This window comes from Echinococcus granulosus (genome assembly GCF_000524195.1).
Source record: "Echinococcus granulosus chromosome Unknown EG_S00074, whole genome shotgun sequence".
In the NCBI taxonomy this organism is placed as follows: Eukaryota; Metazoa; Platyhelminthes; class Cestoda; order Cyclophyllidea; family Taeniidae; genus Echinococcus; species Echinococcus granulosus.
In genome coordinates this window covers 37,313-63,173 of record NW_020170454.1, presented here as the reverse complement: position 1 = coordinate 63,173, position 25,861 = coordinate 37,313, and the positions used below count along the sequence as shown (strand labels likewise).

Here is a 25,861-nt window from a genome sequence, read left to right as displayed (position 1 = left end):
ATGAGAATAAGAAAGTAAAAAAAACTGATTCAACAGATCAGCGGCAAACTTACAGAATTCAGGCGAAGGGTTGAGATTTGGGCTTCCAATTCAGCTATCTTGAATCAGGCAAAAAAATGGATTGAGAGGGTTATTTTACAAAAAGAAAAGACATTTGAATAAAAAAGTAGGATGGTATTCGTATGAATAAATCGAAGGTGAGTGATATCGCCGTTTTTGAGAAAAGCCGTAGATGGAAGGCATCGACATTCAGAAATTAGACAGAGATCCAATCATTCATCCACCTTTGAACGAGCTTCGTCAAGAGTCCTCCTCTCTGCCCCCATTTCTGAATATTTCCTATCTGACTCCTCTTCAGATGTCATCGTAGAGGCCGTCTTGGTGTCAGGGGTGGGTATTTGCGCCTTCAAAGGTTCACATTCTGAGCGCTGGGTATGGGTCTCTACTGCCCGGGAACGAAGTTCCGCCAGCTGGGCCTCCGCCTCCTTGTTAGCCTCTTTCTACAAGAAGTACGAGAGTTGCATTAAATAGTTCAGTGGTAGGCTACCCGACTCGACTTACAGCAATGTCGAGAGCGTCCTGTAGGTGGATGAGGCGATCCTTCAAAACGGCATTCTGCTCCATGGCACGGCTTAGAGCGGTGCGTTCAGAAGTAGCGGTAGCGAGTACCGCCTCTCGATCCGCCACTCGCCCCTCAGCCAAAGAAAGAGCCTCCATGGTCTCACTCAGCCGCTCCGACAACTCGTTCACCTGCGGAAAAGAAAATGAGCTTATGAGCAGCAGTACCTCCACCGATTTACACGCTAGTAAAAGATTTCAGTAGACACTTGTCCCTTACCTCGGCAGACGATTAAAGCATGAATTGACGGATGGATCAGAAATGAATAAGTTGATCTGAGAAAGATGAACTGCAGGACAAAGACGAGTAAACAAAGGTTTTGTGGTTTGGAGCCGGCTGAATAAGGGTTGATTGGGTGGATGGATATGAGATAAATGAATAGATAAACATAGCAGGAATAAAGTATGGAAAGGCGAGGCAGCGATGAATGGATCAGTGAGAGGATTATCCTATGTTAAATGGCCAGTCAATGGATGCTGGCACCCAGAATGGATAGACACGGAATAAATTGATGGATGGATTAGAAGTGAAGGAGTAGACGGGTGGATCCAATAGAAATGGAACGATCTGGAGTAGGATCAGTGATGAGTGAGTGGATGGCTGGCTGACTGGCTTCGCAATGAATAGGAAATAAATAAGCAAATGAATTTAAGATGGAGGAATAGGTGATAGGCTGGAGATTGAATGAGTCAAGAGTGTATGGAAGTGAAATGGGGCTAGGTGAGGTGTTAATAGTTCTGCATCCTTTACGTTGCATTCAGATGCGGATTGTAACACAAACGACCAAAATTGGAAGAAAATCAACCACGAGTAAAATACTTAGAGGACGAGTTGAGAGCTGTACCAAGGATAAATAAAAGAACGGTTCGGTGATGGACTATTTAGGAGTTGACGAATCAAGGATGGGAGAAATCGGAGATGAAAGAGATGGAAGAAACGAGGATGATCACGTTTATCTCGAGTAAGCCATTCAAACGAATGGCTCGAGAATTGATGGATGAAGGATGCACCAAAGATGAAATAGCTTGATAGACCAAGGGATGAGAGATAGGCCAAAGATGAATGAATCAATGGATGACCTGGGGATGAACTAATGTCTACGTAGGTAACAACAATTGTCTTTGAACGAATCCTAGTGAACACAATGCACTGCATAAAAGTCTTAATCGGATCACTCATAAATGCGGTATCACCTTGTTTCTCAAAGCATCAGTTGTTAACTCGAGATCCTTGTAGAAGACGGATTGTTTGACCTCCGCCTCGCTTAGCGGAGTCCTTTCAGTCGATGATTCCAACGTCGCGACGGTGGCTGCAGTCACTTTTGTGTCCGTCGAATTAGCAGCAGCAGCAGCGCCCCGAATCGCCTGCTTCGTTCGCAAACGCTCTACTTCACTCACTGTAGAAAGGAAAATGGGAAAATTGCGTGATTTCACACACTCTAGCCGGTGGAAAAACGACCATTACAATGAGTCACCCCAGCGCAGCAAAACACAAGCCTGTCATCAATTCTCATTTTATGCAAAAATTTACCCATGGAAGCAAAAAAAATTCAGCCTTATTCACCTCCCTCTCCATTACCCATTTATTCCTCACTCGCCATGTGATAGTCTAATGCCAAGAAGAAGTTTCAATTAGTCAAAGAAACATCGACAGGAGACGACGAAGAGTTAAAATGAGAGTATCTCCCCTTACACCAGCTCAACTACTACTTTGTGATGTGGTGGTAGCAAAAAAGGAGGGAAAAGTAGCAGGAAGCATTGCGCTGATGCGTATCCATGATGAATACCAACTAAATCCTCATTTTGCAGGACAAAAAATAAGGCGTCTTGTAGTAAATACGTTACGCGAGTAATGGTTTTGGCATCACACAGACCCTACCAGCGTCCGTGAGTTCGCTCTCTTTGATCGTGAGCTGGCGTCGTAGATCCTCCAGAGTCTGCTGCAAACCCTCGGCTTTTGTGTTCGACTTCTCCATTTGGGTGCGGAGATTGGCAACCTGCGTTTCCATCTAAAAGTAGGAGAAGATATTCCAACCAATCAAAACGAGAAGAGCACTCAGTAGCAAAACTAAGAAATGATAGCCATTCATTTTAAATAAAAGTGAAAACTTGAAGTGATCCACAGTAGATGAAAGTGCTTTTGACAAGAGGAAGAAGTTCTGATGTGATTTCTTCCTGACTGCGATTTCGGATTTGTTTTAATGCTGCCCAGCTGTCTATCGGATGGGTCGTAAACTCCCAGTACTTAACTCAATTTCAACAGGAAGTTCGGAGACAGATGTCATCCAGCTTGTGAACAAATTCAGATTAGCCAACTCAAATCTCGAAGTACCGTCGACCGCTGGTTTCTTTTGCTCAAGAATCAGTGTAATTCCGTAAAAAGTCCAACTGAGAATTTGGAAGACACTTCTGTAACACAAAGCCCTGTAAGGTGACATGTCAATTCACCTTGATTTTGACAGTAGAGGAGCTCGTAGCCAACAGGCTAATTTATAATATTTACGAGTTTATTTGCAAACAGAAACGTCTCATGGCTTTGCCATTAAGAATTCAGAACTGGAGAGGTAAAATCGCTGATATTATGACTAGTCTTATTCAATCCGATACCATTAAAAAAATTTGAGTGGTAAACACATAAGTACATTAATTCGACCCAATACTTATGGTAACCTTGACAACATGAAATTCATGATTAAAGACAACCAGTTCGTCAAAACCTTGCATGGTAATTGCCTTCTTTCATTGGTTGACGAGGAAAAAAAACGCCGTGACCCAATTAAAGCGCTCCCTGAGTGAAAGAAAAACACTCGCGCCCAATCAAAAAAAAAAAATAAAACAACAAATAACGCTCCCCTATCGTAATAGATACAAAAAAGATGCCCTACATCCGCCACATAGGCCTTGTACTGCGATTCCAGGCGGGCCTTTTCCGCCGAAGTATGCACCTCCGTGGTTTCCAAATCGTGGATGCGAGATCGAAGAGACTCGCAACGAGTGCAGGGCACTGTGGAGGGAGATTTCGACTGGGCAAGGGTCGCTGCTGGTGTACCAGGCTTGGGGGTGGGTGCAACACCAGATTTTGAAAAGGCCTGCAGAGGGAAAAGTTGAAGGTTGGATAAACAACCATCGACTCAGTTAGCTCAGCCGGAAAATTTACAAGACATCTCATTAATCATCAATTTACGTGAGCCTCGTGAACGTATCATTGAAGCTTACCTAAAGCTATCACCTCGGATAGTGAGGAATTATGAAAGGCTTGTATGATAATGTCACAAGATGCCTGAGCCGACCAGGCGCTTGACTAAATATGGCGGTGAAGGCACTTTCCAAGCTGTAAACCAAAAGTATCCTGAATGGTACGATTTGTCAAAAACTGAGACAAGGTATGTGGAGAGGTCACTGTGTTTACAGAAACACTTGCCTGTTTAGATGCACAGGTGAGGTCTCACACCGATTAGTTAGTAGCAACAACAGTCAAATAAAAGCTAGAACTACCTTTAGAGGTTTGGAAGGGAACGATTTACCTAAGGAGCAAGTGGTTACAAAAATAGTAAATTTTAAAAAACAATCTTTTACCATGGCGACATCCAGTTGCCTGCGGAGATCATCATTAGAGAGAGTGACTTGTTTCATATCAGACGCTAGACGAACGAGCTTCTCCTCGCGAGTCTTCACCTCCACCTCAAGGCGTTTTCGAAGGTCCTTCTCCCGTTTCGTTTCAACACGCCACTGCTCCAACTGGAAGTAAAGTAAGAAAAAACTTTGTCAAGATGCTTTCAGTCGCCTGCAAATTGACCCTTGCAGTAGTGGCATGGAGCTATGCTCATATCACATCAAGACAGCCAGTTCCCTTGTCACTCCGTCAGTTGACAGCAAATCCGTATCCAGACCAATACGCTTCCTAATGTCTTCAGAAAGGTCTCAAACACTCCACGCCACAAAGCGAATGCAACAGATGTGATTAGATGAATTTGCGAAGACGAAAGGGACGTTGAAATCTCCCAGACCTTTGGTGAATGCCGCAATCTCGAGGAAATTACATTAGAGTGTAAAGAAAAGGGAGATAAGACTAAGGCGAGTTGAAATCTTAATCGAAAGGACAAAAACCAAGCCTAAAATTATGGCGGTAATCTGAAGCCAAAAGATGCCCCCACAGTATAGATGTTTTACCGTCCCAATATGACACCGGTTGCCACCAATTCACTCAAATGACGCTGATAAACTAAAAAAAATTTATTAAACTCAGAACAAGAAAATTTTACACTTATTGTTTCAAACTCAATTATTTGGTATGCGACATGATTTGATGCAAGGGATTATCATAAATGGAAAAAGGACAGAAGTCACACGCTTGTGACACCCAGCTCAGGGGAGGAAATAGTGGCGCCACATATGTGTACTAATGGAAGTTTACAGCTCAAGCCATTAAAATTGCTGGTCAAGTAGCCTACCTGGCGCAGGGCCTCGTCTTTCGCCGCCTCGCTGTGAGAGGAGGCGCTTTTGGCCAGTTGAAGCGCGTCCTCAGCCTCTCTTAGTTTGGCGCGCGCTTCATTGCGACTGTAGGTGAGAGATTGAACTTCCTGACACCGCGCCTCCGTCGCCCGCTCCATGTGCGCCAGCTTAGCCTCCAATTCTGTCTTCTCCGCCACCAGCGCACCCACCGTCTGCGAATGCGCTCGCACCTACAAAAGTTAGGAGAACAAGCAACTAACGAGAAGCTACAGAAGCGTCCCCACCTTAACCGTCGTCTATGTATGAGTTGGGAAAAGCCGCCATTCCACCCCCGATGCTTTCCAATAGCCGTAAAATTAGATGTTTTCTGTCTCAGTGTCTTCCTCGTCTATCAGTTTCCCGTAAATCAGCCCCAATGACAATGGAACCAAGCTACAGTTATGCTACATAGGCCAACAATACTTTTACAGTGAAGTCTGTATGTGCTAGAACTTATTCATAGGCAACACAGGTGAGAATATTCTCTCCTACAAAAAATACGCTGTAATTAACTGGTAAAAAAGTATTAGAATGACCGGAGTCAATCACGATAGGCGTGGAGATTGCAATGCAGCAGAATGAATGCTGATGCGCTTAGTAGCCATCGTCTTGCTTTGAGCGATGGCTCGATATACTTGTTTATCGCACTTTTGTACGGGTAATATGATATTTCGGCTTGACTATAGTCTGACGGATGCAGATTCCGGCCTCCATTGTCTGTTTGCCTGATATGGTTGCACTAAGTCACCTCACCCCCTATATGTCCCTAACCTACCTCCGTCTTCAGCGTTTAAATGCTATCTGGAAGAGGGAGGATGATAGAATGGACAAGAGATCGGTGGCATCAGAGATTGACTGATGCCTTCCATAAAATGGAACATTTTGGGGATTAACTGCAGGAACCATGGAGACCTATCCATCCATGTTAAACCAGCTTATTTTAGCACTTGGACGAAATGAGGCTACTCCTCTGTACTCTCCCCGCTTTACATACTTCATAGATTAGTTACTCCCACCACATCTACAGCAGAAGGGTAACGATAAAACCGAAAAGCCATTGCTACTACTTTTACCCACCTGGTCCCTAGCCTTGGCCAACTCGCGTTGGGTTGAGACTTCGAGGGCGCGTTTCTCTTCCTCCTTTGAGAGCTGCAGTCGATGCAGCTGGTCGCGTAGCGACGACATCATTGCTACCGCCCTATCATGCTTCTCATTCCTCTGCTCTAGCAGGGCTGCCAGCTCCACATTGCGTTGCTAGGATGCAGAAGAAAAGGCGTAACAGAATTCCGTTTGTAACCACGCAGGCTCTTTGGTTACCAAGATTTTTACCATTGTCTTGCCTACAAAAATCCAGACAGACGGTTGAGTAACAATGAAATATGGATACGGTGTTTCATGGAGTGACATCCTGATACTGGAAATGCACCGCCCGTAGAGCATCATCCAACTTCGAGCATCAACTAGCAGGTAAACCCCTCCAAAGCTGCTCGTAATGGATGAATCTATCAAAATCTACGGCAAGAATCTTACTACAGGGATTGGAAATCATCGCATTGTCTCTGCCTCCGTCTCATCAATAGCTTAAGGCACCCAACTACACCAAAATGAGCAGAGTGAGCACTAAAAGAGGCGTTCAAAATAGCTTTCATGTAATCACATATTGTCCTGGGCTAAGAAGTCACTTCCACAAATAATACGCATGCCTTGCAGTTCCATTGCTACGATGCCGATCGCGTGATAATGTACGTACCAACAGCAGAGCTCCATAATTTTGATAATCCTGTCATGTTACTGAAAGACTTACCAATGGAGAGCTTAATAATTTAAATTTCACAGGGGAGGAAATTCAAAATTTTGCTCAAACAAGTAACATTAACACATTCTCTCCCAGCGTCACAAATATGTGACGCGCGATCCTTACCAGTTTACAAATAACTAAGACTTGTGCCACAAGCGAGACGATTAACTTCAAAATGAAAAGAGAACCATTATTTGGTCTTAGGCTGAGGGTAAGTACATTTCCAAGGGTTAATGAGCACCATAACTTGAAACAAAACGCTTTTTGCGGACTGCTACATCATTCACGACAGGTTGAACGCTTCTAAATTGCAATGGCGTAATGTAAGCGCAATTTTCAAACAAACAGTGGAATGTGGCTACTTTCAGGGAGGAATGCATTTCACTACAATGATGGAAAAGTAATTGACAAAGACGAGAATAGGGATGCAACTTACTGGAAAGAGTGAAGAAAAAGCTGATTGGATGCGATTTTCTTAGGAGTATGGTAGTAGCACAACCGGGTACACGCACACCCACACAGGCAGTCGTAGGTGAAGTAGACTTATTAGCTAGTAGGTGGCATACAAGGCTGTTTAAGCCATAGTGGAACTTGGAGGATTGTAGAAGTCGGAGGAAATTACAATCCAAGGAGTGAAAGTTTCACCTATTTTTGGCATGGTCTCCTACCCATAAATTTGTACCCACAACATCTTGGTGTTATTACGGTCGGATAAGCCTAGGTTAACCTGTTCTACTTCCTCAGTAATACGCAGCATGAATTAACCTTTTAGACCTGCAAATAATCGGGTTCGACGTCCCCAGAGGAAGATTCACTTCGGGTGCAAATTTCAAAATAGGCGTTCCATGCGCAGACCGTTCCCAGAGTAGTCAGTGAAGCTATGGGCTGGGAACCACAACAGCGGGAACCGGCAATAACAGGCAGATTTAGGGCCTCCTTTGAAACGTTTAAACGACTTAATGAGACTGGAAATATCATTGCTGTACCTCCGGGCTTGAAGACTTCTGTACAAGCAGATATCCACGAGCTCAGATTTTGCACCTCCGTTTAAAAGCAACTTCGTTACTCGTTGTTGCTTTTATACACCATTACTGCTACCTTCTACCTTGATTAACGGCCCATAAGATGGCTTAAGACAGGTGCGCCAACGTCAACTCAAATGGTACATCCGACCTTTCAATTAGTAATCTCTAACAATCCACCGAAAAGAAATATAAGCTAAATGTTTCGTTTTTATAACTTTTGTGCTAGTGGACAAGTAGACAGAAATTAATGAACGTGCAAGAGACTCGATCATGATAGGTCGAAAACTGAGAACTTGAATTAATTGTAGTTAAAAGAAATTTTTAGATATAGCAAAATAAATTGTACACTACTGGTTAAAGATCAGATAACTAGACGATCTGCGCAGTAAAATCCACACTCACCTGTAATTCTCGAATAAGGATAGAACTGGCAGAAGGCGAGGTAAACCCATTTCCCTCCCAGCTGTTGGGAAGAGAGAGGTGGGATGCAGTTCTGAAGTTACTCCTCCTACCAGAAACTTCATCCAAGGGTGAAAAAGCGGCGTTAGCTACTTCAGAAGACGTTTGGGAGTGGTGCCCTACGTAGTCGAAATTCGATGAAAGCAGATGATTTAACTCCTGGGAGATCTGTGCCGCCTTCTCTGTTGCTGATGTGGTGCTGCCAAAAGAACCAAAATAACGTTACCACACAAAGCACTCCAGGAAACGCTAAAATACCGTTTGTAGATGACATACATTCCGTTGATGAGCGAAAAACCACCATAATCATTCGCCGATTGACTCCTATAATACTTGGTTTTCAGATTATACTCTACTTACGGATTATTGTACGCTACAAAATTAGAAGGACCCAAAGGGGTAAATCCTTGTGAATGGTACTGATCGGAAGTATTAACGACATCATGGGGGAGATGCACAGGCACCTCCGACGAAGGATACTGAGGCAGATTAGTAATGAGAAATGGACTAGTCCCGTTCGTTACATTATCATTGCTAAAAAAGTGAGTACGCATAACTCGTCCACTTACCATCCGTTCATAATTGAGTGAGACAGTTGAGAGGTCTATATGGGAAAAAATGCCATCATGCAACAATATATAACTGCAAATCAGAACCACTTGTGGCTTACGGGTAGCAAACGCTCAACACTTGCTATTGGATCAAAGTAACAAATTTAAGATTTATAGAATTATTAAATGTAGGCAAAATGTAGCATTGGACATGCGCTTAATATTTACGTCATTTGATCCACGTGTCAGGGAATCAACGCTGTTTTGCTGTTGGCTTTGCGCAGAGCGAAATTCTTGGAGCTGGCTTAGATAAAATGGTAAATAGTGTGGAGTACCTTGCGCCTAGCATTTTCCAATCTTTCCTCTCTGGACAGCTGGGACATGCTTAATCTTAGCGCAGTCGCGGATGCGTAGTAAAACAAAAGCAGCATGTGAATTTTTTACATTTTTTGAATCGAATTAGGCTGATTCCTGCAAGGCTATTACTCCATCACATTTGTTAGGATACACGAAATATCTGACTTTCGTGGCATGCTTGAGGAATATTTCACTTTTTGTTATCCAAAAATATTCTTATCCCTGTGGAAGATAAGTATGATTTTGGCTGCATATTCTCCTCTTTTAGCCTCCCAGCACTTCCCTGAAGAAGAAAGTAGACATAATACTTGGGCGAAGTGCATATATTTCTGGCATACAGGGAGTAGTTGTGCTACCGGCATGGCCCTGAACTCAGCCCACTCAGCGAAAGCTCAGTTGCCAAGCCTCAAATTAGCCCTTTTCCAAGATCCGAGTGCTAAACAAACACTCAAGGTATTGTACAGCCGTCTTCATCCTTGAGCGTCGATGTACCCACGAGACGGCCAAGCCACTCATCAAATTAGCGTGCAGCTGAGGAACTATTTGACCACAAATTCAGTGATTCCTCTTGGCCACTCAACTGCATCTAGGTTTTGTTCGGTTTGGTAAACGCTTTCAGGGCCGGGGAATTGTGCAGGCCATTATGCGTGTCCATTGATAGACGTAGGAACACTGGCCCGAAGGCAGATGCGTGTAAGGAAGGATGTGATTCAAAACATGTCCGTGGAGAGGGAGTTTTGCGTCTGTTCTTCCTTACCGCATTGCTTTTATTTCGGAGCTGGCCAGTCGTATCTATCCGGGCTCTATCCAGCTGGTAGGGAAATTGAGGGGGTATCGCGAGTTTACTTTATCAGTAGCTTTAAGCGGATACGGTAGGGAGGCTCTGTAACGAAACTTCCAAATGGTTCATGACTAGTGTCTCTTCAGTTGTCAATAGCTTCCCGCGGAATACGGGACTGGAGTAACTGCCGAACGTAGACGTTAATTTTATCCTTTCCGTTCGGGGTCATCACCGATTCTCCCACCTGTAGAATATGTACTTCTTCCACCCCACTGGGGTTTATCACCCAGCAGTAGAAATCAGGATAGATGCCCCCTAAGATTAGGTGCGCTTTCCCCTGCCACCAGCGAAGTGCCCCCAAGATTTCCCTGAAGACGAAGGAAGACACAACGCTCGGCCAGAACACATATGTTCGACATACAGGGGTTTTAGAGCGACTGGCATGTCCAAAAGTCTAGCCCACGGGGCGAGTTACAATAGCCAATGCAAAAAGTGGCCCTTTACCAATACTGACCGTTAAACAACCAACGGATTGCGCTCCTTCCTGTGGTACGGACATCGCGCATAATCACCATGTCAAATACGCAGACAATAGCAAAATGATTTTAGGAATTCGAGAAAAACAAACTCACCGCGTCCTTAGTTCCAATGTCTGTGATGCATATTGGCTGTGGCGCCCACTGGCAGCACCGACACCTATCCCACACCAGCGACATCCGCGTTCAAGGTGAAAAACCCGCAACCGCTATCAAATCACATGGTAACAAAAAGCAAAATCCTTTGTAAGCAATTTACTGGCGTAAACACAAGAGGCCGATACACATCCCAAAAAAAGAATGTCTAAAAGAAGGTAGAATGCAAGTGTGGATTGGAAAGAAAACAGAGGCATAGGTGGAACAGACAGTCCAGCTAACATTCCTTTATTGTTTGTTCGCTTCACTCTGGCGACTTTTTGCTCTGCTGTTTCGCAATGATCTCATCCACATCCGAACCCTCTTCCTCCTCTTCTGCCTGATGATCCGTGTCCATCGGTTCCGCAACGGGCTGCCCCTGACTCTGGGTCGTAGCTGTCACCTCACCACTTCCTGCCGTGGCAGTCGCCGTGGTAGTAGTGTTGGTCGTGCCAGTCGCCGAAGCAGCGGCTGTCGTAGCTTCGGGAACTGCGTCATCCTCCGTCCACACGAAGGACTCCGGTGGTGCCGGTTCATGCTGCTGCTGCGATGTCGATGTGGATGTGCCGGCGGTAGCAGATCCACCTCCACCTGACTTCGACCCTGCTCCTCGATGCCCCCGTGGTCTCGTCTCGTAGTCCTCGGCATCCTCATCTAACATTGCCTCTTCAACATCTACATCGTCCACATCATCCTCGTCGTCTTCCGACATGGAACCACCCTCATCGTCCTCGTCTTCATCCTCAACATCGTCGTCCTCATCATCGTCATCTACATCGTCCTCGTCTTCATCTTCGTCATCATCGTCTTCTAACAGAGCTCCCACCGTGGACGCGTGGACAGGTTGATCAGGGGCGGTTTCCTCGGCAAGTCCACCGGTACCACTCGGTCCTTGATCATCCGCACCACTGGCGCCACCACCACTAGCCTTGGAACCCCCCTTTCCAGCTCGAGTCGAAACCACAGGACCGTGGGGCTGAACAGCCTCAACGAGAACCTCCTTCTCATCGGGCCTCCGATCGTGGAAAAGGAGAATTCCGGCCTGGGTGATCGGCTTGATGGAGTAGTATCGACAATCTTCAGGGAGAGAGAGCACTCGCTGTTGAGCTCGCAAAACGCGTGCTGGATTTGAGAGCATTGAGAAGGAGGGTTCCTACCAGAATGGAAGTAGTATTAGACTCATTCAATCATTCAAGTAAAGTGTCCTACCTTCTCCTCCTTCTCCTTTTTTGCAGCAGCACCAGCTGCGGAAATCGGGGGCTGATTATCGCTACAAGAGAACGCGCAACCACTCATATTTTGACATATCCAAGAGATAGAGAAGAGTTCGCGCAAACTTACACATCCATCTTCTCGACAACTGCCGTGTCACTAGCTGCGGGTTTCTTTTTCTCCAATTCTTTCTTCTTATGCTTAGCGGTGATGCTAAGAATAGCCGTCTCTACCTTTTCCTTCTTTTTTTCCTTCTCAATTGCTAAAAAAAGAGAAGTCGATAAGACTGTAATTAATACCACCTATGTATCAGGAGAGCCGATTAATTAAATGATTCAATGTTTACGTAGAGGTGGTGGGTAAGCAAACATGGATGGCTTGGCATTCGACTTGAATTGCATCTGTGGCATTTGAAGATCCTTATTCAACGCGATGATCGCAGTAGGCGAAAAGGCCAAGCTAATGAAGTTGGTCAAAGGATACCAGAACCAAAAGTTCTGGAAAACAAGCAATCCCACAGCAGCAACCATGTTGGTATTCCCAGTACGAGTCTGCAGCGAGATAGTCATATTGCAGCCACCAGCGTCGAGAATTCCGCAGGCCAAAATAGCGCCAAATTTGGCCAGTAGATCCTCATGGCGGTCGGAGATTATTTTGAGGCAGCGCTCTCGAAATTCTGAGGACTTGGGGCAGGAAACGGCATTCTGTTGCATAAAAACCATCGCCATGGCGATTAGCGCTCCCTGACGGACGAAATGAACTGTACCATCGAGGAGTTGCTCCAGCAAGGAGATGGCTTCCTTATTAGCGGTCCCAGCACAGGCGATACCTAGAGCCATGGCAGCGCCGTAACGAAGATGTGGGTGATATGATTCAGCAAGGAGTGACACCAGAGAGGGAACTTTGTCTGCATCCCTGAAGGAGAACACGAAAACCAATGAAGGTCGTGTTAACATAAGGAGATGAGAAGGAAAAAGGGATAGCAGACTTGCTTGAACATAACAAAACCGAGAGCGGTGAGAGCCCACCGACGGACATCGTCGTTGGTATCGCTGACAGCAGCATGCAGGAGCTTCTCAATGGCCGAGTTGCTATTTGTCCCACAGTAGGCCATGGCAATTGTGGCCATTCCACACCACCGCAGGATGGGATCAGTCTCCTGAATGAGGTTACCAATCAGTTCGTCAGCGTCCTCGCGTTTGCCGTACATGATAAGAGCGATGCCCAGAGCAATACCACGCATGATTTTCTCGTGTGAAGTGTCCACCGTGTAGCTGAGGAGGTCGTTCACTGCTGTAGTGGATCCTGTGCCCAGCATTACCAGACCCATAGCCAGACCAGCAGCTTCTCCTATTTATGGGAGAGAAGATTTTAGACTGCACCGAAACCTCAACTGGCATAAATGATAAGCAATGATAACAAATTTAAAAAAAACCTTTTCGTATACTAGTAACAAGCTCATAAAGTTCATAGACCGGACATATTTGAAATAAAAATTTGAACTAACAATTTCATCACCAGTGAACCCCATCTAGTGGGTGCAAAATCGACTATTAAAAAAACACAGGGGTTAAAAGTACTTTCCATTCCTGACAGCATCGATGACGCACGCACGAGAGGGACAGTGATTCTTTTCGAAAACTGTTAACTTCATAATTTATTCTTATTTCCGACTAAGGTGAGTTGAGTAGTCAAATGAAAAACCAGTATAAGTTACAGCCTTCAATTGACAAAATCACTAGCAAAATGACGAAGCTAAAAATTGGCTTTGAACAGAGGCACTGGAAATTTATTTAAAAACAAGAAACGTGACTCAATATTTTGCCCACCTATGAATATACGGCATCACATCTTACCAGCATTCATATACGAGCATGAAAATTATGTTTTTAAAACAAAAAGACAAAGCTTCAAATCCTGAAGTAGTAAAAGTGGGAAAAAAGGGTCAGTTAGCAGTGTTGATGGTGAAGTGCGGCTAAGCATCACCTTTAAAATTTGATAACATACACAACGCTGTACGGAAACAAAAAAATGATTAAAGATGGCACTAATCAGTAATTTAAAATCCTATGAATTTGAAGAAATTGGAAGCAAATGACCCGAGCCTACAGAGCCAAACTTAAAGTGTACATCGATATTTAAATCAAATAGGCGGCAAAAAAAATGCATATTTGAGTGTCATTTAAAAAAGTTATTAACAATTGAAATCGAGTAAGTAGTGTGAATTGATAAGTAAGCACTAAAGTCCAAAATACTAGGTTTAATAAGCAGGGAAGATGAGATACAGTTTGATTACATCCTTGATGTCAGAGTTATCAAAGAAGCAAAATCAGTGGAGAGAAAATTGTTTGAAATAACATCAAAAGAACTGACCAGTGATGGCATCATCCTGGAACAGGTGCTGTTTGATCTGCTCGTAAATATCTTCTCGACCAGTACCCATAGCAGCCAAGCCAAGACCCAAACAGGCGCCATGACGCACAGGCTCTGCTATAGCCTCCTTGCACTGAGTCAGGAGGTAATCTGAATCCCAAAAAACCACAAATTTGCAAGAGTAGGGCTCAATAAGCAAAAAAGGGGAAATTTGAAATAATTTTCAAGGCCTACCAGTCATTGTGCCGCCGTGATTAGCGTGGATTAGACCCAGAGCATACAAACCTCCACCCTCAGTGTAGACACTACTGGAAGATCCACTAGAATCCTTCGGAAGGTAGGCGGACATAAGACGAAGCGCCTCTTTTTCGTTTCCTATTTAAAAGGAATTGGCAATACACTTCCGAAAATAAGAGCATGAAAAGAAGATAGGGTGGGTACCTCGATGTATGACACCAAGAGTAGCAGTTGCTGTAAACTTGGCCCAGTTGACAGCCTTGCCCAGCCATGTGAGATGATCACGGAGAAACTGGTCCGAAGTGGTTCCACAATGCATCAAACTGTTGGCAATTACAGTGGCGTTATGTGTAACTGAATTACGGACATCCTCCTTAATTCGTTCAAGCAAGCGCAAGTCGGCCTTGTTGTTACGGATAAGGAATTGCAGATGAAGTTCAATCACCTAATGGGAAAAAAAAACTTAAAATTAAGCGGTAACATAATCGAAACACGCGCAACTTAGCTTACTTTATCACCAGAGAGAATGCTCTTAAGTAGTTCGAGACGATTCTTGATAGCTTTATCTTTGCTAGAAAGTTCAGTTTTAAAATCCTCCTCAGAAGGCTGTTCAGCAGGACCGGGTTCACCAGTGGCTCCCTCTTCCGGTTTTTTTGTATCCCCCTCCTCGTTTCCAGCGGGTTTCGGACGCACCATCAAGTGCCCAATCTTTTCACTGTGCGACAAAGTATCGGACACCTGATGTAAAAACTCCTGCGTGGCATTTTCGTAGAGGTCGAAGCCGATTTGATAGGCAGTGACAGCCGCTTCTTCGGACAATAAAATCAAGCCTTCAAGAGCCTCAGCAGTGGCCTAAAAATCAAAACACTGGATTAAATTTAGTTGATTTGGCTTGAATTCCCTACTATCTTTAAAGCTACCTTTGAATCATCCATGAGAACAAGACATTGGCAGATATGAACGGAATCAGCAGGTGTTGGGTTTTTACTGTATATACGAACAAGAATGCTCAATAAGCGGTTGCGTAGCTTAACACTGTCTACAAGTGTAAGAACCACTTTGAGCGCGTAACGCAACATGTCATCACGGTCTTCCGCCAGCGTGATAGCTTGTTCGAAAGTATCCTCTCTGGAACAAAGTCCAATTCAGTTACATAAGCCTACCTTCTCGTTTCAATGGCAATACCAAGTGCTTGCTTAAACTGCTTATGAGCAAAGCACCTGTTAAACATTCGGTTGACGACAGTTTCAAGTTGGAAGTAGGTACTGCCATCACCAACAGACCATTTCCTTCCACTTGATTTTAGGTCCTTTGCGGATAGCCTATGGCCTAGATTATTTTCATCTTCAGCACGAATGGAAGTGTATTTGTCAATGCATTTGGCTAAAACCATGTCAACAATAATAGAAGAGCATACTTATCATGGTTCTGACGTACTCCGATTTTGCGTTAGGGTCGAACAATTCCTCAGCACAAAGGGCAAAGTGCAGAGCATCATCATACTCACCAAGATTAAAATAAACTTTTGATGCAAGGAGGGCAGCCGCTTTATGATAGGCAAAAGTGGTGTCCTCATATAGTATTTCAATCTTATCAACTGACTCCGATATTTCAGCCCAAAATTCATCGACCAGGTCAGTTAAGCGTTTCAAAGCAAAGGCCTAGAGAAATGTAGTCAAACAATACGAAATTACCTTAATGTCTTGTCGTTCATCCTCCAGTAACGCGATAAAACCGGCCGCAGATGTCAATGCCATACCAAAACCTGCAATGGCGGGCTCTTAACCAACGTCGGCTAACAATGTACATGATCAAGACAGGCACGTGCCACCATGCAACAACTTTGTGGGTTTTTTGATAAAGGCATAAGGTATCTTAGCTGTGATCAGTTAAAGTAAGTGGGTTCAGATCAATAAAGCACTAATAAACTAAGCCTTTTACGAAATTTACTCCATCGACTAAGTAAAGCTTACACACGAAGTGACTAACCGACCTCTTTGAAAATGACGGTTAGAAAAATTACCTTGATAGTCTATTCAGTATAATCTAAAGTGAAAAGAAATTGTTTTTTTTGCAAAAATGCAACACAATTTTCACTAAGGTACAACCATTCTTATTTTTAAATTGACCTTAGCATAGAAAGTGTATTTAGAAGTAGTTATAGTTAGATTTCAAAGTATGCAAGGGGCTAAAGTTTACTAAATGTTCTCAAATATGCCAGATCTTAATGCCTTGCATTCTTAAAGACCTGCCTGTTGCATTCCTTCACAAATAGTTTTAACAAGTTTTCAGCATATGGCGTGAATCCCATACGCTAAACAAGAACAGTATTAGCCGGACCAACCAATGTTTCCTTGATTTACTACAGGTTAGGACTCGACCCACCTCCACTTTAGATGAAATACAGCCAGGCACCAAAACCAGCAAAGCCGCCCATCAACCCTGAAGTTGGTAGATCCAACAGCAAACTCACAAACAACAGTATAACAAATCCTCTAGTGTAAGACATCCATATACAAATGTGTACGTAAAATTCAAAATATGAATCCTCCTTTCAGTTCATCTGGGGAATAAATGTTTGTGCAGAATCGGTACTACAAGTGCTTCTCGCCGGTTCCATTACCGCTGTCTCCATTGCTGTCACCAGCCGTCCAGTCTCCTCCTGTTTGGGCGGCACACCTGGAGAAAATACGACTCAAATAAATTCAAAGTGAATGTACAGATCAACTCAGGTGATTAAAATGACCATATTACACTGTTTGTCAGAATTGTTCTGTATTTTCGTTCCCAGCCTAGCAGCCACCGCGGCTTCCAACCGTCTTGACAGACTCGCGCAATCCAACGCAATCGACTTGGTAATATTGTGGGTCTTGTAAATCCCCACCAACCTGTCTGCCAACTCAAACATGTTATTTCTCAACGAGATAATCACAAATTGCGCGTTCTTCGTCCTTTCCACTACATAGTTACCCACAATCGAGACGTTCTTAAAATCCAGCGCCGCGTCTATCTCATCCATCACATAGAGTGGTGTGGGCTTATAGTGATGCAGAGCGAAAACCAGGGCTAGGGAAGAAAGTGTCTTCTCTCCTCCTGATAGATTTGCAATACTCTTCCACGTCTTCTTCGGTGGACGGACGCTGAAAACGATGCCCTCGGAGAAGGGGTCCAGTGAGTCGATCAACTCCAATTCAGCATCTCCGCCTAAGGTTAAAATGAATAATCATGATAGGTGCCGAGGTGGACCTACCCTGCGTAAGCATCTGGTACATCTCCTTCAGTCGCGTCGTAATGATGTTGAAACCACTCATAAATTCACTGAGACGTTTAGTTTTGGCGTCAGCCTCCTGACGCAACTGCTCAGATCGCAGTTCCGTGACCTGATCCAACTCGGCCACACGTTTGAGGTAGAGATCGACCTTCTTACGATACTGTTCGATGGCGGACATGTTTGGTGCCATGGCTGCCGTCTGCTCCTCTAAACGGCGCACTTCTGCTTCGTTCACCTTCATTTCTACGAGTGAATGAATAAGGAACAGCAGATTAACTAAACCGGCCAGTACAGTTCGGGGTTCCAGTGAATTGTAAATCAGTTACGGACTATCATAGCTGGCAATATAATTGTGCTCAATAGATAGTCTAAGCAATGGGTAATGATGGAACTACAATAAAACCACAAATTCAAGAGTTCAAGGGCACGAGAAACAGGCCATTAAGATGAGCATTCACCAGCCAGTTGTTCCTCCGTATACACAGGTAGCTTCAAACTTTTCTCCTTCGAAGAGGAGGAAGTACAAGCATGACTTGAAGATATGGAGCAGGGTGTCACATCATCCATTGATTGGCTAGTACGCCTTCCACTTTCTACACCGTCTTCCGTCGTTCCTGCTTCCCCCTCGTCGTCATCATCATCTTCGATGGTGTGGAGTCGGAGGGAGCGCAGTTTCATCTGCCACCCTCTCGCCCGGCCACCGGCTTCCTTGGCCTGTGTGCGGAGCTCCTCAGCCTTGCGCTGCACTCCGACCTCCGCCTTTCGACTGGCAGCCAATGCGGTCTCCACCTTCTCGATCGCCTCGCCTACTGCCGACAATCCCTGAGTCAGATCTTTGATCTACGCAGGCAAGCAAAAAAAAAACGTCAACGACAGTATTTTGACGTTTAAGTACGACAACTAGAGCTACACTTTAAATTTGAATTTAGACAAAACTTAGACAACAAATGTCTTTTGAAGCATTTGAAAACTGTCCATAAAATTAGGAAGGTAAGCAACCATGGGGCGCCCTGATTCACGAGGAATGTACGCCTCAAAGTGGTTTTAGTAAGTTAAAAACAAATTTTATGTGAGAATTACTTAAACTCCTCAATTTAAATTCACTAATCTGCTTTTCCAGCACTTTATGAAGGTTATGAAAGGCTAGGACGCCAGCAGATTTTCTGATACCCCAAAAATCATCCTGCTACCAAGAGCTCACCGATTTGCAAAGCTCCCCAAAAATACCCAAAGCGAGTTCAACAATGGATGCCTCCTGTATTTATGAATCAGACTTATACGTTTAAGTTAGCATCCAATCAAGAAAGTATCAGTTTTAGCGCAATTTTTTTTCTATATGAAACCCCCCATCAAGAGCATAAAACTCTCTGAAGCTAAAAAACTCGTTCATATTCATAATCCAACAACAAACCTAGATTTGATGTAAAGTCCGTTCAAAAAATTAGTTACACCTTTCCCCTTTATGTTAAACCCCCAAAACATGCCTCACGAGTCATACATGAACCCGTCTGAAACAAAAAATATAAATTTGACACCTTCCTGACTGTTTACTCTGATGTTCTGGAAGTTCAAGGGGTAGACGCATGAATTCAGGAGCTCACCGTCTTTTGGAGCTCCTGAAACTCCTCCATGCAGACCTTGGCGGTTTTTTCAATCTCCACCATGCGAGCATCGATGGCGGTGAGTTTCGCCTTGAGGTTCTCCACCTCTTCCTCGTAAGCCTTCACCTTCGCCTCGCATTTTGCCTGATTGCGATGCGCTGACTTGATGTCCACCTCCAGCTTCGTGAAGAGATCATTGGTCTGAAGAAAGCGGGGAAGAAAAGGAGAATGTCAAAACCGGTGGTTCGAAAGAACATGTGGAATTGCTACATGTGGTTGCGATCGTCCCAATCATATATGCGCGTGATCAAGCCAGAGGCTAGGGATTACTACATCTCCAAGGACTCAGAATAGCTGAATAAAAACAAGGAAGATCAAAGTTGGCGGAGAGAATAAAGAGGAGAATTGTTTGAATGGATTAAGGACTAAAAACAGGAGTTTGGGCTGAATGACTCACATGTAATACAAATGGATCCAGCATGGATAGATGAATAACTCAGGGATGGATGAATAAATCAGAGATGGATGGATCATGGAGTATAACAAAACTATATCTGTACCTCACCTCCTTAATCTTCGACTCCACAAGTCCAACCCTTGATCGAACAGCGGCGAGTCTCGCGGAGCCAGCATCCACCAGATCCGTCTTCACCTCATCCACACGTTTACGCAAAACTTCTGCTTTTTCCGCCTTACTCGCATGCAGACGCTCTAAATTAGCCACTGATCCCTCCATCCTCTCTCGCTCCTTCGCCGAAGGTCCCGTTTGTGCCGCGCGAACTTCCGCCTGTGCTGCTTCCTGTTCCAGCACCTCTGCCTCCTCTCGTAGCCGCTCCATCTCGTTCTACCAGAACAGCCAAGCTTCTCAAAATAGGCTAGTAATTTGATAAATAAGTGCCCCGATTATTCAACTTACCTGACACTTCGTGACGACCCGTTGAGCCTCCTGAATGCGTTGCGAGAGTTGAGCCTCAGTATCTTCAAGCTGTTCACGACGCTGTCGAACCTTCGTAAGACGGACCTCGCAATCTGCGAGCTCAGTCTCCTTCTCTGCAATGAATGTCTCGGTAAAAAGCGGAACGCCGCTGCTACGACGACGCGCCTTCTGAGCGTCTGTGTTCATTCGGCCAGAGACCGGGCGTCCACTGCCGCCACCGGACATAGCTCCCGATGTCTCTATCAATTGACCCTAGTAAACAATAAGGGCACAAGCCACTACAGATGTGACTAAAAGGTGTCGGTAATGATTGGTACATTCATTAAGCAGAGGCAGACCACTGGCGACGACTGGATCCAATATGAATGGACAAATACAGGAATGGAATCAGGATGGATGAATACTTTACCGATAAATGGACCTGAGAGGATGAAATGATCACGTATAAGTGAACAAATCGGTGGGTCAAGGTGGTAAAAAGAGGATAAATCCATACGCGGGCCGCTAAAGATCATACCAATAAATACCGACAATGATGGATAGGGGATAGATGCGTGAATCAGAAATTTGTGAGGAGAACCAGACCACAGGAATAAGTGAATCGGAGAATAAGGAATCGATCAGCGGCAGACGAGTAGATCCTGAATGTATGACTCAAGAATAAAGGGGTAAATGAGGAATGGGTGGATGGTGAATGGACAAGTAAATGGATTGACAGCACAGAAAAAGATGAACTGATTGCTCTACGATGGATGCCCAGCCCAAGGATGAAAAAAACGAATTCAAGAGGAACGGATGTTTTAGCTTAAATGCATCAACATAACCATCAGCCACCTACCTGGAGAGTGACGACCCTGAAGCGGTTTTTGTGCTTGAAGGCCCAGTCGACCGCCACATCCAAATTATCCGCGATCAGGGTGTTACGGAGGGCGAAGTAGAAGCATGGTTTCACCCGCGGATTCACAGAGGTGTCCACTAAATCAAAGAGCCGTTGGGCCGACGGCACTGGCCCAACAAATGGCTTAGCCGCTTCTTTCGTCCAGCTCTGCATCTTGTCAAGAGCTAGAAAAAAAGCTTCCTTCTCTTGAGTCTGTTAGACAATTATCAGCAAGCGAATATCATCTGAAAATGAAATAATCTATCCATGGTTTGCTAGCGCCCTCTAAGGTCGAAAACCCGTTTGTCAGTAAAATCTAACTTTTGATTGATAGGTGGAGAAAAATTCAAATTGGGGTAGAATGTATGGGCAAGGAGTTGGATTCAGACTGTGTGAATCGGGAAAATCGGGCGGTTTGACCGTGTGTGGATGGATTTGTAGGTTGGAATTGAATTGAGGGTCCAGGGTAGTTCAAAGAATTAAACAACTCAAAAGTAGTGGACAGATCAGGATGAATGGATGGATCCCAAATGGATAGATGAATGAGTAGTTTGATAAAAAGGTGTATGATAATTGGCCAATTTTTGCATAAATGGAGACGACAAAAGAATTGGAAAAGAATTCAAGCTCACCGATAAAAGACGCCTGTCCAAGGCTGTGCTTCTTTAAATACTCAACAGCCCTTTGAGCAAGTTCCATAGTCTCCACAACAATGTGGTCTAAGGCACCACAGGATGTGGATATGGCGATGTCATATTTCTGCGGAATCACACCCAAATCTCCTAAACGTCCAATGATACCTTTCAACTTCCCTTCCTGGGCTGCCGTGGAAAGAGCTGTGAGGACACGATTTCGAGAATTGTCACTCTGGGAAGGAAAGTTGATCAAAATTAAAACGGCGCCTTAAAGCGAAAAGGCATTCTACATGTCAAAAAGGCTCACCTGGAAGGAGGACTTAGCCTCCATTAAAGAGGATCTAAGCTGGTTAACCCGCTCGACTAGTTGCTTCTCCTCAGCCTTAATCCGCTCCACCTCACTCCTCAATTTTTGCAGTTCCTTCAACTGTTGCGGTGTTACATTGCGCTTCGCCTCCGCCAACTGTCGCTCCCGCTCCGCCAATCGATCCCGGGCGGATTGAGCACCATCCCGCGCCCCTTTCGCCCTCTCCTCCTCCCGCCTCACCGCCGACATCGCGAGATCCAGCTCTTGTCGAGCGATTGCTAGCTTGGAAGCGGCCTCATCTGCCGCCTTCTGCACCGGTGCCAAAGCTGCTTCAGCTGCTTCCATCTTCTTCCGCAGCGGGGCTGTTTCCCGTGTTAAAATGTCCATTGTCTCCTTATATATCGCCTCCTGTTTCGCTCGATTGGCCTCCAACTCTGCCAGCTGCGCTTTCAACGTCTCTCTTCGCTCCTCTGCCTCTTCAGGTAAGCGACGGATCTCATCTAGCTTCTTCTTCTCCGCTGCTAACGCTTTTACTGTTCGTTTACCCTGGGCTTTGAGGTGAGCGTGCTCGTCACGCATTCGGCTGTCCTCAGCTTCGTATCCAGCGAATTGAGCCTTGGCAGCTCTATGCTGCTCCTGAAGAATGGAGGCTCGTTTTTCGTCCTCATCACGTTTGGATGTGAGCTTATGCAACTCCTCTACCAAGTCTGTTACTTCCTTGGTGAATTTCTAAAGGGGAGTCGAGAAGCGGTTGTGAGGGTTTCTAACAGCTAGACTATCAAGAATACACGATAACAACCCTTACCGCACTCTATAACGCAATACCCCGGATTACATATATGTCACCATCCTTCTCCTTCTCTATATCGTATTCACACACCCCTTAACCTCATCTCACATTCAAAACACTCGGCTGTTCTATCTATCTATGCCACAACTGGCTACCGATGTTATCTTCACGCAACAGGTAGTAGCAGAATGGCACCATGGAAGGGTGCAGGGCCCATAACCCTAGGGCCCATGGGCAGATCGACACCAGGCTCTGGTAATTTCCTGTTCGACCGGTTTATACTACATCAATCTTTTGTCAAGGTGAAGAGTCAAACTAAGACACCCGTTCACCTTTCCTCGAGTACACCTACACCTCTACCACTTCCTTACTTCTGGCACTATCAACGGTACCCACCAGCTAAATGAAGCTGAAAGTCAATGCAGGTATGCCAGCTACGGCAAAAGCTGAATTCGCAGAAGTTAAAATTACTAGAAAATGGGTAATAAGTTACCTCAACCTGCTGTTTTACAGTGACAAGTTCCTCGCGGAAGCGGGACTCATTTGCGAGCTCTTGATGTTGTTTTTTCTGGTAAATGACATTCTTAATACGCGTCATTTTGTTGATTAGTCGCAAATAGGCCACCGCCTCATCTTTTACCGTTTCAAGCTCATTTCTCTCCTTCTCCACTGCTTTCACACGGGCTAATTTCTCCAATCGAATGTCCTTCAACCGCTCAATACGGTCGGCCAAAATGGCCAACGGAAGTTTGAACCTATTCGAGCCAATAATGTCCTAGAAGTCTATTAAACCACCCAGTTACCAACCTCCAAGTACTCCAGGAAACCTGTCTCATATTCGGTTGTAGCTTTGGGTTTCATTAAAGAAATTTGTTCCACTTCCCCTTGTAAAATCAGGAACCGATTATGATCTAGATCGATGCCATGTTGACGAAGAAGACCAGTGACTTCTTTAAAACTGGCTTTGCAGTCGTTGATATAGTAAGAATTTGAGTTATCCTTAAAGGCTTTTCGGGAGATCACGAACTCACTTCCAGGAACAACTTCAAAGTCGTCAGCACGGTTACCGGTATCAACAATGCGCTGAAAGTAGACGGCAACTTGACAGAAATTGACATTGGGAAGATCATCACTGTTGTGAATAAGACTGCTGAGTTTTTTCGAACGCACTTTGGAGGCACGAAAACCGAAAACAAAAAGAAGGGCATCGATCACATTGCTCTTTCCGCTCCCATTGGGTCCAATGACACAGGTAAAGTTCTTGTGGAAAGGGCCAAGTACTCGACGACCGCCATAGGACTTAAAGTTCTCGCAGACAACTTGGGACAGAACAAGACGGGAATTATTTCCATCCGAGAGATGAAAAGGAAACTCGAGAGGTGGAATTTCGACGGGCGGGCAGTTATTGAGCAAATCTTCATCACTTATGGTCACTGGACGAGAGCCTTCTGCAGGCAGATCCATACGTCAACTGTGGGAACAGCGAAATTCTGGAAAATGCACTGGCAAATAAGTAATGGAATTCCAACGCAAAAAAATACGAGTTGAACCAAAAAGTACAAGTGCAAAGTAAAAATATGGGAAGAGAACTTATTAAAACAAAGTAGATTTTATCCAGTGCATACTAAAGTAAAAGTAATCACTAGAGATATAGCAAGAATCTGCTTGATCAACTCTAATCGAGCACCAACACCCTACCTAACACTGGTTGCATGACAGTCAAGAGCCAAAATTACACGAACAGATATTTAGAAAAATAGCACACATGACAGGTGTTGCTCTCAAGGGATAATCACAAAATGAATTGGTGTACATGACAAAAAATTAATAAATCGAAACCTAAAAGGATTATTAACGCGCCTAAAAGACCACAAATACACGAACGCCCATGAAATATATAAAATGCAATATTACACACACAACGTCACTGTACGCCCACTATTGGCTCGTTTAGAATAGCGCGATGATTTCGAACTGCACAACAATTTTGAAAAAAAACTTTAAAAATAAGAAGAACACTTTGTCCTGAAAAATGCTCTCACTCGATATTTCTCAGCAAGTAATTGTTGCCAGTTTGGGTTTTGCCTCCGTCAAGCTAGCTTTCTTTCCTTCGGAAGGTGTAGACGAAATAGATAGAAGCCTTCCTTATTATTAATGTTATAAATGGGATGCGGTTAAAATGGTTATACCTTAATCATCTAACTCTTTAGAGGTTAATAAAGCCTGCTTTGTAACGCAATTTTTGCCCAGTGTAAGATGTGTAAAGGATACAGTTAAAACTCTGTTAATATTCAGGATGGTATGAAAGGCTTTTGAAATCCCATTTTCACTTCTCTACATGTGGTTTTGTACTGAGTTAGCCTTTTTTACTATTTGGTCAAGCAGATCCTTCTGTCTTCCTAGTTTGTTCCCCTTGTCAGAGGCATGGCATCACAACTCTTTTGTACGTTAACACGTAGCATTATTCCTCCAGGCTACCTTGGCACGAACCCGAACAAAAAGATAAAAATAACCCAATCTCCATTGGTAAGTACCAAACTTCTCCTCTAAGGGCAATAGGATTTTTTACCTACACATGAGTGCGTGAAGTTTCCTAACAAAGGTGATTCGTACCATCACTCGCTACCTCATTCTCGTGATCTAGAAGAAGGCTTGTGACAAATTGAAGGGGTACGTGGCTTGAGTTTTTTTTAGTGAGTTTATTGTGGGGCTGCCTGTAGTTAATATTTAACGATGCTGATTGTACGAACATGTGTCATCCCTCCCCCCTTGTATTTACTAGCTAAAGTGAATTCGAGCTGAGATACATATAGACATATAGAAAGACAGATGGATGGATGGATGGATGGATGGATGGATGGATGGATACA

At 44.4% G+C, this 25,861-nt stretch overlaps 3 protein-coding genes across 3 annotated transcripts; all 3 read right to left on the bottom strand. All coding sequences in view use genetic code 11, as the record gives it.

The window, feature by feature from the left end:
- Nucleotides 1-272: 272 nt before the first annotated feature.
- On the bottom strand, nucleotides 273-10,796 carry EGR_07287 (Golgin subfamily A member 2; the record flags this gene model as incomplete). Its single annotated transcript, XM_024496536.1, has 11 exons — nucleotides 273-500; nucleotides 562-750; nucleotides 1,813-2,015; nucleotides 2,498-2,627; nucleotides 3,504-3,707; nucleotides 4,195-4,356; nucleotides 5,070-5,300; nucleotides 6,187-6,363; nucleotides 8,335-8,590; nucleotides 8,752-8,870; nucleotides 10,713-10,796. 11 exons carry the CDS (start codon nucleotides 10,794-10,796, stop codon nucleotides 273-275), a joined length of 1,983 nt encoding a protein of 660 aa, XP_024349012.1.
- Nucleotides 10,797-11,016: 220 nt separating this feature from the next.
- EGR_07286 (26S proteasome non-ATPase regulatory subunit) lies at nucleotides 11,017-16,330 on the bottom strand (the record flags this gene model as incomplete). Its single annotated transcript, XM_024496535.1, has 13 exons — nucleotides 11,017-11,904; nucleotides 11,961-12,021; nucleotides 12,093-12,225; nucleotides 12,310-12,878; nucleotides 12,962-13,313; nucleotides 14,337-14,486; nucleotides 14,571-14,711; nucleotides 14,778-15,018; nucleotides 15,084-15,425; nucleotides 15,494-15,701; nucleotides 15,737-15,956; nucleotides 15,991-16,234; nucleotides 16,268-16,330. The coding sequence occupies 13 exons, from the start codon at nucleotides 16,328-16,330 to the stop codon at nucleotides 11,017-11,019; spliced, it is 3,612 nt and encodes a 1,203-aa protein (XP_024349011.1).
- Nucleotides 16,331-17,127: 797 nt separating this feature from the next.
- EGR_07285 (Structural maintenance of chromosomes protein 4) lies at nucleotides 17,128-24,455 on the bottom strand (the record flags this gene model as incomplete). Its single annotated transcript, XM_024496534.1, has 12 exons — nucleotides 17,128-17,252; nucleotides 17,328-17,777; nucleotides 17,824-18,087; nucleotides 18,303-18,684; nucleotides 19,446-19,646; nucleotides 20,011-20,289; nucleotides 20,362-20,634; nucleotides 21,221-21,444; nucleotides 21,892-22,126; nucleotides 22,202-22,930; nucleotides 23,485-23,766; nucleotides 23,799-24,455. The coding sequence occupies 12 exons, from the start codon at nucleotides 24,453-24,455 to the stop codon at nucleotides 17,128-17,130; spliced, it is 4,101 nt and encodes a 1,366-aa protein (XP_024349010.1).
- Nucleotides 24,456-25,861: the final 1,406 nt, after the last annotated feature.